The 23,158-nt window shown below is 43.3% G+C and overlaps 1 protein-coding gene across 1 annotated transcript; it reads left to right on the forward strand.

The window, feature by feature from the left end:
* The first annotated feature begins 485 nt into the window (after window positions 1-485).
* On the forward strand, window positions 486-23,112 carry LOC148021237 (SNARE-like superfamily protein). The gene is made up of 4 exons (XM_087699074.1): window positions 486-812; window positions 22,275-22,389; window positions 22,472-22,593; window positions 22,732-23,112. Exons 1-4 carry the CDS (start codon window positions 631-633, stop codon window positions 22,781-22,783), a joined length of 471 nt encoding a protein of 156 aa, XP_087555200.1. The 5' UTR covers window positions 486-630; the 3' UTR covers window positions 22,784-23,112.
* Window positions 23,113-23,158: the final 46 nt, after the last annotated feature.

A 23,158-nucleotide genomic window follows, 5' to 3' on the forward strand; every position in this document is an offset into this window, starting at 1 on the left:
GAATAGAGGACAAGCATCAACTTCTTCTTATATAGACTCCTTGTGACATGGGCTATGCCTACATGACAAGCACGGGAGGAAAGAACACATTCTGGGTGGGCACGCTGACTAACACATGGGCGCTAGAAATGCATTTGCAGAGAGGACCTAGAGCGGACATGTGGCCCCCTCCCCCAAAGCTTCTAATAATAAAAGTAGTCCATTGAAACATAAACATTTTACATGTGCATCTTAAGAACAACTTTATTTATTTATTTTTATATAAAAATAATTTTAATTTTATTTAAAAGCATCTAAAAGTAAAAAATAGTGTACGTTAAGAATAAATTTTAATTATCTTTTATTGGGTATGATTTTAGAGTAGAAATACAGAAGAGACTTTTAAGATGCCAAGACTGCAGCTGCCAAGAGTGGTGCAAGCTTGGGAATTATTATTATCTATTAAAAATATTTTCTGTTTTTGAAAACCAATAACGTATAAAACATATTGGTAATTTCCATCTAAAACACCATGGCTGCGTACAGGCATGAAGAACAAATTTCTTGCACCATTCATCCACATGAAGGCTGATGGAGAAGACTGAGATGCAAAGACACAGAGTGATTGATTGATTCATTTTGGGGGAGAAGATGGCTTCCATCGCACCTCCTCGTATGAGGTGCCTCTACATCTTCAACCGAAACGGAGCCTGCCTCCACTACCATGTCTGGTATCGGCCTCTCACCACGCTCAGCCCTCAGCAGGATCAAAAGCTCATGTTTGGTCTTCTCTTCTCCCTCCGATCTTTCACTGTCAAGATGGATCCTACCAGGTTTGCCCTTACATTCTTAGTATTGATTTCCGGAAAGCAAAAGGAAAGAATTCTGCTCCAAATTCTGCGTCGTCTCAAGAAGAAATAAACTACAATCAGGATTTGGCATGTCAAGTCAAATAATTTATACGGATAGGATTACTTTCTTGTAGGAAACAGGGGCATTCTAAGGCACCGAGAATCCGCACACAAGATGAATCTTCTTTGACAGCTAGATTTTGTGATGGTGCGACAGTATACCACTTTAATGTCTTTGGTTTTGGAAAATCAAAAGATGATCAACATATCGGATCCGTAGCAACAGGATTATTCCTATGTAGATTCTAGCTGTAACATCCTGTTACAGTGTACCATTTCGATGGATTTGGTCCAAAGAAATCAATGACAATCAGGATTTGGCATGTTGAGTGAAGAATTCAACCTGTGAAGTTATTCTATCAGCTGGGACCTTGCACCACTTTAATTGCTGAAGCAGTGGTAGATGATAGTGTTGCCACAGATGCCACTTTTATATATCACCTTGGGCATCTCCCAAGTGCCATCATTGTAAATGAGTCTTTCGGCTTGTCAGAACTATGATTGACAACCTGCAAGCAAGGCTTCGTGTATTGAGCTGAACAGGGCAAAATGCAAAACACAAAACACAAAAACTCAAAACTCAAACATAGAGACAAACACAGAGAGAAGAAACTCCGAAGTGAATGAATGCTGTAAATGAATGTGAGAGTATTCAGAATGCCCAAGGGTAGAGCAATGCAGTGCCGGAGAATGACATCCACGAGAGACGGATCTCAAGTGTTGTGACCACTAGTCAAAGTGCAGAGTGTGGGAAACACTAAATGTTGATCACCAGAGTGTTTGGGAGTTGAGGCGATTGTAGAGGATGATGCTTGATGATGAGGGCGGTAACAGAAAGCTACAAATGCATTAGTAGAAGAGCCACTAGGAGGATGAAGAAGGTCACCAGCTGCTTCCAGGTAGGGTGAAGGTCAAATGCAAGCAACAGAAGGTCGTTGAAAGGTGTGGGAGATCACTATCAACTGTCCCTTGGTGGAGGAGTGTCTGAATGCAAGTTGGAGGAGGCAGATTGAGTGCTGGCGATGGCAGAAGAGTCCAAATGCAATAGGGAGAAGGGCACTACATAGTGGGCGATAGCTAGGGAGAAAGGTGCCGAGCACTACAAGGGTTGATGGAGGAATGGCAGTAGCTGCGAAAGAGTTGACCGCCATGTGGGCGAAGGCTGATGGCTGAAATTTGAAACTAAAAGAATAAGGTTGAATGGTGAATAGCTTGTCTATTTATAGATGTTAAAGGGTGCCACAAAAATTAGGGTTTTGGGGGATCACTAAAACTTTCTCAAACCATGCATTTAATTTACGTTTTTCATTAATGAAGTGTGCTTTGGGACTATTTAAAGATGCTAATCAGTTGTAAAGCGTCTTTTAGCTCAACACCCCCTCTCAGGCTCAATATTGCATGTCGGTTGCTTAGTGGCCTGCCAAGACTGCAGAGGTGATGGTTATCTTACCAAGGGAGTCTAAGTAGTCATTCTAGAGAGGATAGGGTATCGGACAAAGGTGCACGTCGGTTGCTTAGTAGTCTATCAAGTCCTACAAAGGCAGATGGAATCACATTGAAACTTTTTTTTTCTTTTGGTGGAAAGTTAATTTTAGGGGTGGTGGCTGATTAAGTAATAGTGACCCAGAAGATGTGAGTAGAGATGGTATCAAAACTCAAATCCTAAACGCAAAATGCAAAAACTCAAAACTTAAATATAGAGAGAAGAAACTTTGAAGTGAATGAATGCTGTAAATGAATATAAGAGTGTACAGAATGCCCAAGGGTAGAGCAATGCAATATCAAAGAGTGATGTCCATTGGAGATAGATCCTAAGTGCAGTACCCACTAGTCGAAGTGTCGAAGTGCGTGAAATACCAAATGTTGATCATCGGAGTGCCAAGGAATAGAGGTGACAATAGGAGAGGTATTTGCTGATGTAGACGGCTTGCTGGACAACAAAAACGCAGGTACTACAACAGTCGCTTGGTGGGAGAGATGGCAGTAGCCTACTATTTGGACTAGATGCTGAAAACGTAGGTTGATCAGGTGCTATGATAACGTAGTAGTTGGAGACCTCCAAATAGCAAGGTGATAGTGGAAAACAGACCTTGGATAGTGATGGGCTGTAGTTGGTGATGGTTGGACAGTAGATGGTAGGTGGTTGATAGTTGAAATCTGCATGGTAGAGTGAGAAACCTGCACAAAAAAGACGAGGCTAAATGGTGGGTAGCGTCTAGATGTTAAAGGGTGGCCCCAAAAAATTAGGATTTTGGGAGACCACTAAAACTCTCTCGAACTGCTTACCAAATTTGCATTTTTCATTAATTAAGCATGTTTTGGGGCTATTTAAAAATGCTAATTAGCTGTAAAGCGCATTTTAGATCAACAACAAAAGGAGTAGTAGTACTAGGAGATGAAGAAGTTGTGCAATGGGGGTAGGGTGAATAGGGGGGATAGGGTGGGGGAGCGGAGTACACTTGGGAAGGAATCCCAGAGTATCCACCATGCATACGAGCAATGTGTATAGCAAATCCAAATGTGGGCAAGGGCGGACTGGGTATGGGCTTAGTAATTGCTTGTGGAGCACAAGGTGGAGGGATAGGGGCACAAGAAGTAAAGGATGGAAATCCTTGTGTAGGAGTGACTCAAGGGAGGTGTGATGATAGTCGATAAGCAAAGGAATCGATATCCTTGCATTTGAAAGGTCGTGTGGGGGATTGTGAGTGTTAGGGGATAGTGAGGGGGATTCCCATCACAGCCGTACCAAAATGGAAGGATGTGGTAAAGTGGGGGTAGGTGGAAGGTACAATGTTAAAGGGTGGGATTTTCCCTAACAATACTTTAAGAGGTGGAGTGAATGGAGGGTAGGTAGATGGTGGGATGGAGAAAGAGAAAGTGTTAGGAGCAGAGATGGAAGATCCAATCTCTAGTGCGCTTTGAGTGGAAGTGGGATTTTGGAATGAAGATGTGAGTAGATAAGAATGTGGAGAAGATAGTGGCGGGATGGGAGGGAGTTCAGAAGTATGGTTTACTTGCTTAAATGAGATAGATGGTAAATATATACTTGATAAAGAATACTTGCTTTGAGAGCCTCCTCTATTAAAGTTAACATACTGAAAATCATTTGGATCCTGCACAACAAAAGAAAAAACAAGAGAGGGTTTTGGCTCATAGGACTCAAAAGGGTCATACAAACTTGACATAAGGCCTGTTTGAGATAAAGGAGATGGATCGCAAGATGCGCTGAAAGTCGTGGTTCCTCTATTAAAGTTAACATACTGAAAATCATTTGGATCTTGCACAACCAAAGAAGAAACAAGAGAGGGTTTTGGCTCATACAACTCAAAAGGGTTATACAAACTTGACATAAGGCCGATTGGAGATAAAGGAGATGGATCACAAGATGCGCTGAAAGTCGTGGTTCCTCCAAGATTAGAGAGGTGGCTAGTCTTACCAATCAGTCCAGACCGAGTAGTAGGACTCATTGGAGGAGTGTGAACCAAATTGTACGTGATGTGCAAGTACTCAAAATCTTCATCTATAAGGTAGCCAAAACGAGAAAAAGAAGACAGTAAAGATGAAGGTGTGTCTACCTCCTCCTACCTCCTCCTCAAGACCATAATTCCTTCTCAGAGCCTCCAATGATTAAGAAACCTAATAGGGTATTCTAGGATCCTTAGAAGAAGGTGCCTGAGACATTATGAGTCAAAATTGAGTTGTGTGTGAGTCTCGTTCAAAGACTAGTCTCCTCAATCACTGTAGGATACTCTTTAGAAGAGCACCGACTCTGATACCATGTGAAGATATGCTAGGGTTCGCACTTGTACGACCAAGACTGAAACACAAAGACTCAATTAGAGAGAAGCAAAACTCAAACCCTAAGTGCAAAGCACAAAACACGAAACGCAAAAACTCAAAACTCAAACACAGAGACAAAAACATAGAGAAGAAACTCTGCAGTGAATGAATGTTGCAAATGAATGTAAGAGTGTATAGAATGCCCAAGGCTAGAGCAATGTGGTGTTAGAGAGTGATGTTCACTCGAGACAGATCCCAAGTCTTTAGTCAGAGTGTGGAGTGTGAGAAACACCAAAGGCTGATCATTAGAGTGTTTGGGAGCTAAGGTGACTGTAGAGGATGATGCTTGATGATGATGGTGGTAGCAGGAAGCTGCAAATGCAGTACTAAGAGAGCCGCTAGGAGGATGAAGGTCACCAACTATTGCCGGGTAGGGTGAAGGTCAAACGCAAGCAATAGAAGGTTGCCAAAAGGTGCGGAGATCACTGCCAATTGTCACCTGGTGGAGGAGTGTCCAAATGCAAGCTTGAGGAGGCAGACCAAGTGCTTGCGATTGCAGAAGATTCCAAATGCGGCAAGGAGAAGGGCGCTAGACAGTGGGTGACAGCTAGGGAGGAAGGCACTAGGCACTGCAAGGGCTGATGGAGGAATGACAGGACACGAAGGGTAGATTGCCACGTGGGTGAAAACTGATGGCTGAAATCTGCACTAAAAGAATGAGATTGAATGGTGGGCAGCTTATCTATTTATAGATGTTGAAGGTGCCCCATAAATTAGGGTTTTGGGGGATTATTGAAACTCTATTGAACTGTGCACCAATTTTGCATTTTTCATTAATTAATCGTGTTTTGGGGCTGTTTAAATATGCTAATCAGTTGCAAAGCACGTTTTAGCTTAACATAGGGGGGGTGATGATGGCCAGTAGAGTAACACATTATGGAATGAGTAGGCTGCAGCTATGGGATAGTGAGCCTATTGGGAATAAAAAGTGGAAGCTAGGAAGGATTCAAAGGATATGAAGGCTGCCTTTGCGATGATAGAGTTTGTCTTTGTGGATGTATTTGCCGAGAAGGATATAACTCTTGCTTCTTCCGCCCAAGAGAAGCCTTGGCTCGTTGACTGTGGGTCCTCTTTTCACATCACCTATATAGACAAGATTGGCTTCTTCCGCCCAAGAGAAGCCAAGGCTTCTTCCGCCCAAGAGAAGCCTTGGCTCGTTGACTGTGGGTCCTCTTTTCACATCACCTATATAGACAAGATTGGCTTCAGGACCCAAGTGCCAAAGGGGGCATAGTCACCATTGGCAACAACTCTACCGTTCCCATTTAAGGAGTGGGGACTATTCCTTTATTGCTAGACAGACAGTCTTCTTCGGCCAAAGTTCCCTATGTATCGGATTTAGGTTTTAACCTCTTGTCTGTTCATGGTCTTGCACGACTTGTACCTGCATGGTCTTTATATAGGATGCAGTGACAGTGGAGAATGAGTCTTTAGGTGCCGTTCTTTGGACATGATCTGAAGAGAGTGAGCTTTACATGCTCACAGCCTTAGCTACAAGGTCTTCCTATACGAGCTTAGGCTGCTTTGAGGTGCATGTTATGGTCATCTTTGTGAAGAAAACTGCTAGGGTTTGCACTGAGGACACATAGAGTGGACGACCATGACAGAAACACAAAGAGACAGACACAGACACAAAGGGCAAAACTCAAACCCTGAACACAAAACTCAAAAACTCAAATACAGAAACTCAAACACAAACAGAAGAAGGGAGAGAGAGAACACAACTCTGAAGTGAATGAATGCTATAAATGAATGTAAGAGTGTACAGTGTGCTCAAGGGCATAGCAATGTCGGAGTGTGACATCCACCGGAGACGGATCCCAAGTTTGTGACCACTAGTCGGAGTGTAGGAGTGCTGAATAGTGAATGGCAACAGGCTGGTCACCAAAACGCAGCAGCTTGGAGGCTGGAAATTGGTAAACGCAGTAGTGTACCACCGCGATCGGAGGCTGGAAATTGCGCACAATTTGCTGTAAACAGTAGGTTGAAACAATGTCTGATGTGGCTGGCGATGATTGGATGATTAGATCGCAGCAGATGATGATGTCGCCAGTAGTTGATGTCAGCACGGATGAAGGCGCCAGTAGTAGGAGCAAACACGGATGGAGTGGCAACAGTCTCGAGGGCTGGATAGCCACGTGGGAGGAAGCTGACGGCTGAAATCTGCACGTGGAGTGAGAAACCTGCACAGACAGAATAAATCTGAATGGGGGCAGCTTGTCTATTTATAGATGTGGAAGGGTGCCCCAAAAATTAGGGTTTCCATTGAACTCTGTTGAACAGCTCCCTGTTTTAGGATTTTACTCTAAAATAGTATTTTTTAGTGTGTTTTGGGGTTGTTTAAGAGGCTAATCAGTAAGTAATGCATACTTTAGCTCAACAGTCTCAACTTTGATGCTATTCGATGGGCTTCTCGGAAGAAAACGGTGGAGGGACTTATTGATTCCCTCCTATTCACACTTTGTGCTGTAGCTGTTTAAGGGGCAAGCAGTTTAGGCAGCCACATCCACATATTGCTATTTGGAGGGCTTCTATCCCACTTGAGTTGGTTTACACTGACCTTTGCGAACCTATGGGCATGGCCTCCCTTGGAAAGGCGGAGTATTTAATGTTGATTATAGATGACTTTAGTCGTTATGTGTGGCCTTATTTTTTGGACTACAAGAGCAAGGCGTACTCTCATTTTTGCGAGTAGAAGGTATTTGTGGAGATAGACTATTTCCAAAGTTTGTGATTACGAGTAGATCATGGTGGAGAGTTTATTTCTAATCTTTTTTCTCAATTTTGCAAGGATCATGGCATGTAGGTGGAGTGTACCCATCTGAACACACCTTTGGAGAATGGTGTGGTGGAGCATGTGAATCAGACCATGCTAGAGATAGCTTGATCGATGTTGGAGCATCGGGGTCTTCCTCATATATTTGGGGTGAGGCGGTGGCTACTGCGGTTCATATTTGCAACCGCCCCCCAACTTCTGCGTTATAGGACATGACTCCTTATGAGACTTTCTTTTGTCGAAAGCCCTTTGTGTCTCACTTCTACATCTTTGGATATGATGCAATTGTCCATGCAGACAAGAAGAATAGGAAGATGAAGCTTGACTTGAAGTCTAGGAAGCTTATTTTGGTGGGCTACAACACTACAATGAAGGGCTGTCAAGAGTCTTGTAGGGATGCTCAGTCGCCAGAGGAGGAGCATCTTGCATAGGATATTTGGTGCCATGCCATGCAGGAGAAGCTCGATTCTATTGAGTGTAATCAAACTTGGGAGTTGGTTCTGCATGTTCTTCGTTATTTACAAGGGACTCAATCCTACGGAATTACGTATCGAGAGAAAGTTACTCTCTTTGGTTGGAGTGATCTTGACTGGGCAAGTGATGTGGATACGAGATGGTCTACTATAGGTTACACCTTCTCCCTTGGATGGAAAGCTATCTTGTGGAGTAGCAAGCAACAACCTATTGTGGCCCTTTCTTCTACAGAGGAAGAGTATCATGCATTATGTTCTACAGCTATGGAGGTGGTTTGGCATTGCCACATGTTGACAGAGATTGGCTTTCTTCAACCTAGACCTACAGAGCTACGTGTGGACAACCAGAGTGTTGTAGCTGTGGCAAAAAACGGTGTGTTTCATGCTTGCACGAAGCATATCAAAGTTCAATATCAGTATGTTCAAGAGCGGATTGTGGATTTTGAGTTAGCAGTGGCCTATTGTCCCACTACGGACAACACAATAGATCTCTTCATGAAGCCTTTACCCAAGGCTTCTATGCTTCATCACATGAGGTTATTGGGCCTTCAGACACTCCTAGGGTTTGAGAGGGGGTGTTATCTTGCCTATGTTAGTTATATTAGTTTGTCATCTCTTAGTTGTGAGCTCCTGTTAGATTTTGACGGTGGCATAGGAGCTTTGACAGTTTAGGTGCATTTTTTTCAGTTCTCGGCTTCTTGTATGAATTCCTAAGCTAGTTTTTGCTTTCCATAATCTATCTACACCTACTAGACATTGTCATTGTCATTTTGGATTTTTCTGGGGCCTCCCCTATTTTTTTTCTTGTTATTTTTCGGAGTGACCAACATTTATTGCTGGTTGGCCAACATTTATGGCCTCTATAGGTGCAGGTGTTGAGAAACCCTTCACCCACAGTTTGCGTTTTTGCATTTCTGCGTTTTGCGTTTAGGGTTGCAGCCCCAAAAAGGGGCGCCATCCTAGACTGACTGTGCCTATTTATAGGCCACTCTTTCATTCATTCCTTACGGCTGATTCATTCAGTCCGTCACCTCTTCTCTCTAGCCTCTCCACTACCCTCACACCCCTTCAGGAGGACATTGCGGTTCGTGGTTTATGGTTCATGGTTGTCATCATTATCTTCCTTGTGCTACGACACCCTTGTTCCCTTGTATCACATTCACTCTATGATTCGGAACTTCATCATTCCATTCATCAGAGTTTCTTCTCTCTTCTCTTCTCTTCTCCATGTTTGCCGAGTTCACTCCATGTTCCTCCCCGCAAACCCTACTGTCTCGCTAGTACGTCATCTTTTGACATGGTATTAGAGCTAGATTTGCTCACCTAGCAGCAAAGATCCTCCACTCTAGTGAAGGCAAAGACCAGTGGCGGGTTCGGCATCCACTTCCCTTCTTCTTCGGCTGCATCAAAATCTCTTTTTTGCAGGTTTCAGGTGTTTTCAGCTTGCTGCCCACACCCCTTTCGCAGAGGACATCGCAGTCTTGGCTGTCCCTTGCTGTTATCTATAGTCTGGCGCCTGTTTTCAACCTTCCATCCGCAGTTTGCAGCTGTCTATAGCAGAACGACTGTTACTGATCACTCTCCGTTCAGAAAACAATCTCGTTTTTGCAGATTTCAGGTATTTCAGCTTGTTGCCCACACCCCAAACACGGAGGACATCGCGGTCCAAGCTGGCCATTGCTGTCTACAACAGTCTGGCGCCTGTTTCCAGCCTATCACACACTGTTTGGAGCTGATTTCAACATAATGACTGCTGCTGCTGTTTTTTCCTGCGTTTTCAGTCTTTCTCTCTCCTGCAGGCTGTCCTACCTGCGTTTTTAGTCTTTCTCTCACCTGTTGCCTGCGTTTTTAGTCTCTCTCTCACCTACGTTTTTCTACTGGTTGCAACCTCTTACTACTGGTCACATCCTCCTTCCACTGGCAGCTCACTTTCAGCCCTTCCACTGCCTCCCATCCGTTGAGGCAGACATTGCGGTTCGTGCTTCACATTGCCCTCACACCCCTTGAGGCGGACATTGTGGTTCGTGGTTCATGGTGGCTGACCTCTTCCTTCTTCAGCAAGGCACACTGGTATCCATGGCTTCTTTACCAATAGATGATTAGTCTATTGGGTGTTCCTACTGCGGCACGAACGGTCATCCCACCGAAGACTGTCGACTTCGACCTTTGCTCCCCACCCCTCCGGAGTATATGCGTCTTCCACCAGGCACTCCTTGTGCCACCTCTCCTTTCTGGGCCACAGAGATCGTTCTGCATCGGCTATCAGAGTACTATGCTCAAGGCACTAAGACGCATCCAATGTGCACTAAGTCCTTTCGAGCACATGGAGGATCGATTAGCGTTACGACCCCCTGGAGATTGTCGCAATGCCAGCGGCGGTCTTCTCCCACTTATTTTCAGGTACAGTGGCTTCCACGATCTGCGGTTCTGCAGTCCACTCCATCGAGCGACAATGCTTGTTTGATACCGTCTCCTCAGTAGTCCGCTTCTTCGAGAGACAGTGGCTGCTCGATTTCTTCCTCTTCTTCGGCTACCCAATCTGCTCCACTAAGAGACAGCGACTGTTGCCCATCTCTTGCTCATTCTGAGCCCCACCCTTCCCCACCCTCGACTACTCAGGTTCGAGAGGCTACCTCTGGGAGCTCTTCGGCACCCCAGATACCTTCTTCGGCCCGACGGCGGCACTTTCTTCGTCATCAGACATTTCGGAGTCCGTGATCCATTAGCTTTTGGATTCCCTATCTACTTCAAAGGGGGATGTTATTTCTTTGCCCTCAAAGGGGGCATCTACTTCTTCTTCGACTTCAGCGGGGGCCCTTCCACCTCCCACCTCAGAGGGGAAACCTACTCCACATGAAGTTCTTCACCCATCCTTTACTTTTTTGGGGTGGCTGTCTTCGACCAATCATCTCTTCTACTGATACCTAGGATCTTCAAGTATCACCTAGATTAGGACCTCGGAGGTTCAGTCACGACTTGGTGACGAGGCCTTCGTATTCCTTCCAACATGGATGCACAGAGCTAGTGGCTTCTCTCCGGAGGTTGTGTTTCGGGTTCTCCAGTTCACTCTGTCTATTGGTCTTTACTGCAGGTTCCCTTTTCGGTGGAAATCTTGGATCTTCAGGATCCTCTACATCTTCTTCCTCCTCTTCTTCTTGCCTTCGTCCCTTGGTCAGCGTAGAGCCACCTCCCGAGATCGAGTACGAACATATCCTTATGGTTCTCGGCACCACGCAAAGTCTGACATTCCTCCTATGCATTGCATGTTTTCATCATCTTTGTACTAGGGCGCTTGGGCAGGTGAACAATGTTCCCACGAGGGACACTGTCCAAGTGGCACCTGCTGCATGAGCATTCTTTAGCATGTAGCATTGCATCTCCACCTCATTCTTCTCTTGTTCCCCTTTTTGGGTATGAGAGGGGGTGTTGAGAAACCCTTCACCCTTCACCCACAGTTTGCGTTTTTGCATTTCTGCGTTTTGCGTTTAGGGTTTGCAGCCCCAAAAAGGGACGTCATCCTAGACTGATTGTGCTTATTTATAGGCCACTCTTTCATTCATTCCTTACGGCTGATTCATTTAGTCTGTCACCTCTTCTCTCCAGCCTATCCACTACCCTCACACCCCTTCAGGAGGACATTGCAGTTCGTGGTTCATGACTGTCATCATCACCTTCCTTGTGCTACGGCACCCTTGTTTCCTTGTATCACATTCACTCCATGATTCGGAACTTCATCATTCCATTCATCAGAGTTTCTTCTCTCTTCTCTTCTCTTCTCCATGTTTGCCGAGTTCACTCCATGTTCCTCCCTGCAAACCCTATTGTCTCGTTGGTACATCATCTTTTGACAGTAGGTCGACTAGTTTTTTTGGTCTTCTAGCTATTCATAGCCACACCCCCCACTTGGTAGACACACATACTCTTTAGTCTTTAGTCTTCTGTTTGCAGGTGCACAATCTGATACTACGTGCTTGGTGCTACCATCGTCATCAACTTGATCTAGTGCCCTTATTGATGCTTTGGGTTGCTTATAGGGGGACTAATAAGTTCATCTCCATTCTATCAACATTCTTCTTCAGTCAGTGCAGTATTCTTTCTTCATCGTTTGCTTCCTCTCTCTCTCTCTCTCTCTCTCTCTCTCTGTGTGTGTGTGTTCATGTTTCTCTTTCGTTGCGCACTCTCGCAGTTATAAGTTGGAAACTGGATAAATTGGTCAACCAACTATCCATAATCATTAATGGAAGAAATACTAGCTAGTATCCAATAAATGTTGTTGGTTTGTCATTTGTCATAAGTTTTTTCATTCAGCCTGCCATATGTCAAAACCGAAATGCACTCAGCCTGATAGGTATGAATGCAACTACAAACAGATTGACAAAAGTTGAAACTGAAATGCAAATGCATTGATGGTTGTTAGAGCTTCTTTGTCTCCGTTGGACTTTGATGGAGCTCACAACTAGGAGATGAACATTATGAATACAAGAAATGTCAACAAGTTTTAGCTTCATGAAAGGTTGTCTTCTCTCTCTTCCTCCATTGGAAGGAGCTTGTCTTCTTTGTAAGTGTTAAGATCATGAAGAGAAGAAGCTATATGTGGAAAACGTTAATGAAGTGGTGACAATAGGAGCATGATCTAAGAAAAATGCACCTTATGTCCATTATGAAGATCAAGCCATTCTTGATTTACCTTGATCTTTTCAAGATCCATTTGAATCTCGTCCAAGAGATGGCATGCCTAAGATAATTTATTTTATGCTTGAAACATTCTCTTTTTACCATTTATCACAAGTTTCATTTTGTCCAAGTAGTTGGAGAACGATCTCCAAGTGCTAACAATGTCCTCTTTATTCTTGTTAAACACAAGAACATCATATATTTTCAATGATCTCCAAAGATGCGCTCCACCATTCGATTGAAGGTGGCTGGTGCATCGGTTAATCCAAAAGGAATCACCACTAATTACACCTCAATCTTTTTGCATCAAATTTCTGTACAGAAGGTTTGGCTAGTCCTCTCTTGCAACCAGTCAAGTTCCATGTCACCATCATTGAACAACTAATGAGCTTACCTATCCTTAGGCTTAGGCACAAGTGCCACTATTTTGTCGATCAGTTGTGAGGTGTGATTGGCACAAAGTGTACCCCCAAATCCTAGATCTTTGACTTTTTAGCGAGAATGTAAGAAGATGGTTACGATTGAGTTGGTGGCGGAAAAGGAGTCGATGGCTGCTTTTCAGCTTGAAAAGACCCGCACAATAGCCATGCAGCAACAAGAGATCTTTGATCTCAAACAGGAATTAAAGGCCAAGGAGGACATGAAGGAGAGCTACAAGCAGCGGTTGGAGGATGAGAATCAGGAATTAGTGCAAATGCAAAGAGAGTATAAGCTCCTCTTGATGATGTAACATGGAAAATTGGAGTCGAAAACTGCCAACATCGAGCAAATGATGGAGGAATTGAATGCCAAAGAAGAGGAGAGGAAGCAGCCCAGGATTTGTCACACCTGTGGAGACGTCTACTCCAGTTACTCCGGCTTTTGCGCAGCCGTCGGCAGATGGCACGCCTTTTGGTGGCACTCCTTTTGGTGGCACCCCCTTTGGTGGCACCCCTTTGAGTGGCACTCCGAGAGAGGATACCCCCATCGGTACACCGGATGTACATGGGTCTCCTGGATATGCCCAGGAGCGTGGACGGAGATGGGAGAGGGCCCATCTTAGGCAGACTCCTAGGGGTTATGGATACCTAGTGGATAGTAGGTCAGGAGCCATCATCATGAATGATGAGGGGAGGAGGGTGATGGCTCGCATGAGGGAGTTGTGCCAACAAGTTTTTCGGCACAACGTCCTGGATCATTGGAGGAACATACCGGAGGGGAGCAAGGACTACATAGTAGCATCCTTGCATGAGGAGTTCCCGGTGCCAGCCGCAGTACTATTCCCTTGTATAGTTGTTTTGCATCTGGGCAAGGCAGCAGCAATTCTCATGTAGGGTCTGATTAGATGCATTTGCATCATGCTTTGATAGAATCTTGACAAGTGACATTGTCATATTGCTTCAGGAATATATTCACAAAGATAGGGTTGCATTCCGTTCACATACACTACGTTTCGTATTGTATAGTACTGTACTGTAAGTTGTCTCTTCTTTCAAACCTCATCTACTCTTTCACACTTCTCCCTCATTTCTTCCCGCTCACCTTAGCCCTTATAATCACATCACACAAATTAGTCTCTTGTTGAGCTCAGTGGCACGAGGATTGAGACACGCAGTGCTTGCTAGTAGCAGAGAGACAGAGAGTGCAGAGTAGAGAGTAGAGTGAGCACAACTTGTGGGTACAGTGATAAGTGTACCCCTTTAGGTTTTTAGATAGATATATATATATATATATATATGAAAGTACAAGTGTTCTAAGTGTGTGTTCACACCCAAGCACATATAAAAGGCACGAGGGCCCTTTATTCCCAACAACCTTCCACCTAAAGGCAATGTGCCTTAAGAGGAGAAAAGAATTAGCTAAGTCTAGGTATGCACAAAGCTGAAATACATATATCTATCCAACTCTTATCCTGTTGGCAATGAGCAAACCGCTCTGCTGGAAGACCCTTCGTGAGAAGGTTTGCAGGATTATCATCTGTATGCACTTTGACAAGCTCAATGCTCTTGCTGTCAAGTATATCTCTAATGAAGTGGTACTTCACTTGTATATGCTTCGTCTTTGCATGAAAGACAGGATTCCGTGCTAGCATGATATCACTCTGACTATCACAATGGAGAACAGGTAACTCTGTAATGCCAAGCTTTCCCACTAGACGTGAAAGCCATAAATCCGCTTTGCATGCCTTAGTGACAGCCACATACTTTGCCTTTGTAGTAGACAATGCAACACACTTTTGTAGCCTGGAGATCTAAGAGACTGCTCCTCCCGTGAAGGTAAACACATATCCAGAAGTGGACTTTCTGCAATCCGCATGACTAGCATAGTCTGCATCCATAAAGCCAAAAACATATACCTTCTGCTTTCCAAAGTAGATGCATAACTTCTTTGTGCCTTTGAGGTATCTCATAATACCTTTCACTACTTCCCGATGCTTTTTACTAGGGTTTGCCATGTATCTGCTAACCACTCCCACTGCAAAGGCAATGTCAGGACGTGTAGCAATCATAGCATACATCAAACTGCCAACAGTTGAAGCATATGGTATCTTGGCCATTTCAGCCGTCTCATCATCAGATGTAGGGCTGTCCTCTGCACTGAGTTTCACATATGGAGGCAATGGAACCCCAAAAATTTTCCCCCCCTCCATATTGAAACGATGCAAAACCTTGGAGGTATGCTCTTGTTGAGATAGATAGAGTAATCCTTTTGAACTATCTTTTAAGTATTTGCATGCCAAGAATGTTATTTGCATCACCAAGATTCTTTATGTCAAAGCTGCCATGAAGACTTTGCTTCAGTGAGTCCAAGGCATGAGTATCCCTGCCAGCAATCAGTATGTCATCAACATACAAAACCAAGATAATCAGGCTGTCATTTGTTACCTTCTTGGTGTACAAACAGTGATCCATTTGACTTCTATGGAAACCTTGAGACTGCATAAATGTATCAAACTTATGATACCATTCTCTTGGTGCTTGTTTCAGCCCATGCAAGCTCCTTTTGAATTTACATACCATCTTCTCTTTCCCTTTTGCCACAAACCCTTCAGGCTGTTGCATATATATGTCTTCATGCAGATCACCTTGTAAAAATGCAGTCTTTACATCCATTTGTATTAGCTCCATATCTTCAGCTGCAACCAAGCCCAAAATGGTTCTTAATGTAGTCATCTTGATTGCAAGAGAGAAGATCTCATCAAAGTCAACTCCATGTTCCTGCTTGTACCCCTTCGCAACCAATCTTGCTTTGTACTTTGGTGAGGAACCAGAAGTGACCTTTATCTTGTAAACCCATTTGCTCTTGGATAGCACATTAGTAACTTCTAGAGAGCCCTCTATTTTGCAACAGTTTTGGTCCTGACCTATTTTCAGCCCCCCCTCACCCACATGAGCTGAAAGTACATCTCATGGGCTCCATAACAACACCTCACTTGTCCCATTCGTAGTTTCTTACACAAAGTTATGGCTGATTTCCTACAACATACCCTTACAGGACAGCATCCCTTGTTTTTTAGAACAAAAACTACATGGATCCATTATTGTAAGACAGTGAATCAATAGGAATCCAATTATTTGCAACTAATTTATTCCAATCAGCATGAAAAGTAAGATCCTGATGATAAGTATATTTCATAGGGTTAAGGGAATCAAATGATATGACAGAAATATTATGAATTGTTGGTCTTGTACTTAAAGCGTCGGCTACAACATTCTCTTTTCCTGGTTAATATTGTATAAGGGGATGAAAACTTTGAATGAAAGCTGCCCATTTAATATGTCGGTCAGATATTTGGGGTGGCATTCCCCCTAACAATGCACCAAGAGGTGAAGTGAATGGAGGGCAGATAGATGGTGGGATGGGGAATGAGAAAGTGCTAGGAGTTGAGATAGAAGATCCAATCCCTAGGGTAATGTGAGCGGAAGTGAAGTGTAAACCAAGATTTTGGAAGGAAAATGTGAGTAGATCAAATGGGGAGAAGATAGTGGTGGGCTGAAAGCAACTGCACCAAGTCCCAAGTGCCATTTTTTTCAAGAGATTCCATCTCTGACAACAAGGCTTTATACCATTTCTTGTTGTCCTGTCTGTCCATTGCTTCCTTGAAGTAAGACGGTTCATCACAAGCTGTCAACATGACATAATCAGCCACATTGTTTGCACCTGGAATAAATCTATCAGGTTTTCTAGTAGCCCTAGATGATCTCCTAACTCAATGATCATTGTTTGCTGGCTGTTGAGCATTTTCAGCATGCTGTCCTAGCATTTCAGCCTGCAAATCAGCATTAACAGCCTGCTGTCCTGGTTGTTCCTGCACATGTAGTGGCTCATTATCATGGGCAATAACTGGCTGATCATTTCCAGCATAATTTTTTGCATTTGTAGGTTCATTTGCAGCAGGTATTTGCTGCTGTACAGCGGGCACATTTTGCTGTCCAAAAGGTATTTCTCTCCGGAATACAACCCTATGTATCTCCTCAGTATTTTCGGGCTGTTTATGCATGCAATCTTCCCGGGAGATAACATCATTACTGCGTACTACGTTCCTTTTCTCGGGATCCCATAGTCTATACCCCATTTCACCCTCGTCACCATATCCTAGGAAAATGCATTTACAGGACTTTGGCTCAAGTTTGTTGCGTTTTTCTTTACGAATGTGCACAAATGCTTCGCAGCCAAACACTTTCAAGTGTGCATACGAAGGTGACTTGCGTGACCATACTTCTTGGGGAATTGCCCTCCCCAAAGACCTGTTTGGTGACTGATTAATTAAGTGTACGGCTGTCATAACAGCCTTTGCCCAAAAACCATGGGGTAATGCAGCATGAGACAGCATCGTACGGACCTTATCCTGTATGGTCCGATTCATACGCTCTGCAACTCCATTTTGGGGTGGACTATGAGGGGCACTGAGCTCCCTCTTTATCCCTTTGCTGTCACAAAATGCCTGAAAGGCCTTGGACACATATTCCCTACCATTGTCAGAGCGAAGATACTTAAGTGTCTTATCAGTCTGATTTTCAGCCAATGCCAAGAATTTTTTTAACTTGTCAAGCACTTCATCCTTGCTACGAATAGGGTAAACCCATACCTTCCGTGTAGCATCATCGACAAAGGTAACAAAATATTTCTTTCCCCCTAAAGATAACCCTGGCATCTGACATACGTCAAAATGTACTAACTCTAGAGGATAAGATTTCAGCGAAAGACACTTCTTATGAGACGTCTATGCATGTTTACCATAAACACAATGATCATAATGCTCAAAATCAGCATAATGAAGACAAGGCAAGTAACCCAAACAAGAAATAACTTTCATTCCGATTTGACTTGTGTCCCAGCCGGCCATGCCACAAAGAAACACTTGGCTGCTCGATCACAGCAACAACATGATCACTCACACTAGATACATAGAGAGGATACAAGGTATCACTTTTACAGCATCTGGCAATCACTCTAGATCCCTTACAGATCTTCCATTTCCCATCACCAAAGGTGGTATGAAATCATCATCTAGCTGCCCTGTATGCTAATCAAGCTCTTCTTGAGCTGAGGTACATGCCGTACATGTTGAAGTGTGAAGACAGAGCCATGTTGAAAGTGCAGCTGCACATTGCCAATACCTGCAATGTCACATGCATAGTTGTCCCCAAGATGGACAACACCATGTCGACCCCGTGTATAGTCAGAGAACCACTCACGATGAGGGGTGGCATGAAAGGAAGCACCTGAATCGAGAATCCAAGTATGCATGTCATCATCCGTATTTGCAAGTAAAACATGCATACTAAAGTGTGAAGAAACCAAGAGTACGTCACTCCCACTGTCACTGTCATGAGTGACTACATTCACCTCTTCAATTTTGACACTGCTCTTCTTAGGTTGGCTCTCTTTTTTTCTTGCTATCATCTGTCTTCTTACCCTTTCCTTTCTCTTTCTTCCATTTGTAGCAGTCACGTTTCGCCACAATGATGGCATTCAACATCCTTGCCACGTGATTTACTATGTCCCTTGCTATCAGATTTGCCTTTTTGCTATGATCTGCCCCCTAGTATGTAAAGCATTGGAAGACTTAATAGATGCTTTGTTTTGCCGATTCATTTCTTCCATGAGTAGAGCACTCTCTACATCAGCATACAAAAGAATCGCATTAGAATTGCTCATAGCAGTCCTGAATGTATCCCAACTCTCTGGCAGAGTGCAAAGCAAGAATGTAGCCTTAAATTCTTCATCAATCAAGAACTTCAAGGCAACCAGCTGACTGAAAATGGAGTTAAACTCACTCAAGTGAGTAGACGTTGTTGTACCCCCTTTCATACGCAAATCCATAAGCTTTTTCAGCCAATACACTTTGCTTGCGACACTCTTTTGTGCATACAGTTCTTCTAGTCGAGTCCAAATAGCATATGCAGAATCCAAACCTTCAATGTTAAACAGCAAGGCATCAGAAATCGATAGCTCGATGGTTGAGCGTGCAAGCTCATTTAACTCATCCCAATCTTCCTGTTCCATGTGTGCTGGCTTTGCACCTTTGGTCTTAATCGGTTTTGCTTGCTTCTTCTGCAACAGGATATTGTAGCACTATTTTTGCCAAACTGCAAAGTTATGTGCTCTCTAGCTTCTTAATGTGCATGAAATTATTGCTGCCACTGCTGCGAGCCATGATTTTCAGCCCAAATGTGACCAAAAAATTCAGCAAATGCAGGCCCAAATTGTCACACAAGTGACCAAGGTACAAACAAGTACCAACCAGCAATAAATGACCACGTGGAAGCAGAAATTTCAGATCTGTAAGTAAATTTTCAGAAGCACCAAACCATGTGCTACAGCTCTCCACAATTGATTACAGCTGTTCCAAGGGCAAATACATCACATTACATGAGAAGTTCCAAATTTTAGCTGTAATATTTGTTGTACATGTACCCATGGGCATAAAATTTGACATGCACGGTCAAAAGCCCCAAAATTTTTGTGCTCAAAGCATCAACCATACAATTGCACTTTCTCTGATATGCATAGGACATGCCCATTTTGCCAAAATAGAGCAATTTCAGTAAAACCCCCAAATTTTTCCAAGTGCTAGGTGTCCAAATTGCATGGAATTAAACGCGCATGTACATAAAATGACCAAATGGTGCACAAATTTTTCCCAAACAACAAAAGCCCCAAATTGCACGGGGTCCAATGTGCATCAATGTCGAGAAATTGGGTAAATTTCAGTCCAATTTTGCATATACATGAAAAACCCCAAACGTCGGAGGTAAAATTCACAGATTCTTGCAATTTTTGAGATAAGTTGTCTTGTCCTGCATCACAATCTCTAAATCTGGGAAAAGCTCCAAATTTCCTGGCCAAGATTGCACAAACAATGGAAATTGTGCTTATGCATGCGAATGCTTGGAAAGGGGAGAAGGAAAAATTCCAAGAATTTGACAGAAAAATGACGAGAAAAAAAAAACGTCATGTTTGGCGCCTGTCCGTATCTATCGTCAACGCTCGTTGCCCGTCAGTCCGCCGCGTGTCAGCTACCACATTGGTCTCATCTGATGTTGACCTGTCAGGTCAAGTGTGGTTGCGCTGGCGTCTTCAACCCGTCGTGTGGCTCCTGTCCCGTTCGTCAGCGCAGCAGTGACGTCGCCCGCTAGTCCCATCGTCTCGTCAATTGCCGTCACCTGCTCCATCCGATTGGCGTGATGCCTGCAGCGACTGTCGCCTATCCACAACCTGTCGCATGCTGTCCAACAGTCCGTCGACTTAGACTTTGTCAGTCCTATCGCCCGTGATGCCTATAGCCCAACCTGTAACTCCGACTTTGCCGTCTGACTCCTGCACAACTAATGGAGTATTTAACACCTGTGCTCTGATACCAGTTTGTTGAACTCAGTGGTGCGAGGATCGAGACATACAGTGCTTGATAGCAGCACAGACTCAGTGTGTGTGTGTGTGTGTGTGTGTGCAGAGTAGAGTAGAGTGAGCACGACTTGTGGGTACAATGACGAGTGTACCTCTTTAGGTTTTTAGATAGATATATATATATATGAAAGTACAAGTGTGCTAAGGGTGTGTTCATACCCGAGCACATATAAAAGGCACGAGGACCCTTTATTCCCAACATCTCTATCTTCTTCGATCTCCTTTTGTTGAGCTCAAGCCTCCATTCAAGCTTCATCATCCTAATCTTTTTCTCCCTCTCCCTCCCCCTCTCCCTCCTCCTTTGCCTTTCCCTCACCTTCTCTTCCTCTTCTCTCCCCATCTCTCTCCCTCTCCCTCTCCCTCTTCCTCCCTTTCTCCCCCTCTCCCTCTCTCTTAATTTCAAGTTTCATCCATACTTATCACACCCTCTCCCTCTTCCTTTCCCAAATCGTTCTTCCTCTCCCTCTCCTCATTCTTCTCCACAATACTTGGGCTTCTTCAATTAGAGAGCGTGAGTATGATGATGATGGGAATGTCACCAGTGATGGTGCTTTGGTGAGCTGTCTGAGGCCTCTTTTGGTGAGGGCGGCTCTCCACCTTCCAATGTATCTGAGCCTAATGCTGAGCCATCCTCATGAGTCAGGAGTCATTTCGTATCTTGTCATTTGGAGTCCTTTTATGAGCAGAGTAATAGCATGTGTGCCATGGCAAATGCCCTTTTGTTCTTTTTGGAGTATTCAAGAGAATATGTTACACGACTCTAGTTTCAACTCTTATATATTCTTGCAATTGTTTTCTGAACTCTAATTCATGAAACTTTGTACTTTCCATGATCTATCTTTAAGTTGCACATTTTAGATGTGTGTAGGCTTATTTTATACATAATTTTATATGTATTCTTTTAATGAATATACGAAACAGTGTATTTTACTCTTAAAATTTTCGTTTGATACCGTACATATTCACATGCTGAACGTGTCGTACTAAACGTATGAAATCACCCTGCACAAAGAGTATGTGCTTCCATATGTTGCAATAGAAACTTGATGTCACAAATATGCTGGTAACTATGGGCATAACATAATGCTCTGGTCCCACTGTTTTCAAAACAGATAAAAAGAAGATGTGCCAGGCATTGGAGATAAATAAATCTCTATCGGAAGAATATCTGCAAATGTTGGAGGTAGCTATGATAATTTAAAATGGGTAGCACCATGAATAGCGTAGTGAACTTTTTACACAACATGAATTACTTCTCTTTTCATGTTATGAAGAACAGGTGAAATGAGGGTAACATGCTTACCTATAGCACCCATGTATACATTTCCATTACTCTCAGTGAGCTTTTGTGAGGTGATTCAGACAGCTTGTGTGATAAATAAACGAAGACTGCCTGATATTTCTGTGTGCATGTGATTTTAGTGTCTTATAAAAGGCCAATGTTAGTGAGCCCTGTGCTTTTGAAGGACCACTGAGGCAATCCCTTCATGATATCATAGAGTGAGAAATATTGATTAACTCCTAGGTAAATTTTTGTATCCTCTGGTTTGGATCTTAAAGTTGGAAGTTCCCTCACAATGAGGGCTTCTGTTGACTTATAGAACTGTTGTATTTACCTAAAGAAGAGTAATTCGATTATAAGCTTAGGGCAGTGTACTAGACTAATAGAATCTTATTCAAGCTCTTCCTATTTTCTTACACAACACTTTCTTTGAATGGCTTGTGTCACAGTAATGAGAAAGGAAATCTGGGAGTACCACAACTTCCTGGTCAAGGATGCTCATTTCATGCGTTTGCTACAAACACATACAAGTTGAGTCTTCTAGAAACACCATCAGGAATCAAGGTATCAAACTTGAATTGGAGCATGCATGTATATACTTTTAGTTTATGAAACAGAGAGGTATGATGCAATCATTCTGCTACAGATAGTGCTGGTTACAGATCCCAGAATTGGTGATCTTCGTGAAGCTTTAAGGCATATTTACAGTAATATTTATGTTGAGTATGTCATAAAGAACCCTCTCTATGTACCTGGTCAGCCATTCAGGTCAGTTGGCCTTTATCCTGGAAAACTTTTTCATGAACCAATGACAGCTCATCTTCACTTTTCATGTCTGCATGTCAGCATTATTATGGGTTATATCTGACACAGCAGTTGATGAACTATTGTTTTGATTATTGCCAGGTGTGAGCTTTTTAATGCTGCCCTTGACCAATATGTGAAGACATTGCAGTAAAAAAGGATGTTTTTCACAGCACAAGACTTGTTTTTATAAGAGGGTTCTGGAAGTTTTGTCCTGGTTTTTGAAGGCCATACCCCTCAACAATGATGGACAATCATTGCTTTTCTCCATTAAATGACTGAAGGAATCAGTTTACAGCCATCTGGAATGTTAGTACTCGTTTAATGTGTGCCATTCAAGCTTGCCTGAAATGTATGCTGTATCCATATCATTTGGCTCTGTACTTGGCCCTGGTACTTTTTGGCACAAGGGAAAAATCGATTTTGGAAATATGTATCCAGCAACAAGTGATCTGAAAGAAATGGGTTGGAGATTTGCAACAAGTAGATGTATAGAAAAAAAAAACTGTCTATACACTTACGAGCTGCA

Source organism: Lygodium microphyllum, chromosome 18 (assembly GCF_053477565.2).
Source record: "Lygodium microphyllum isolate KBCC chromosome 18, Lygodium_microphyllum_v1.1.10, whole genome shotgun sequence".
In the NCBI taxonomy this organism is placed as follows: domain Eukaryota; kingdom Viridiplantae; phylum Streptophyta; class Polypodiopsida; order Schizaeales; family Lygodiaceae; genus Lygodium; species Lygodium microphyllum.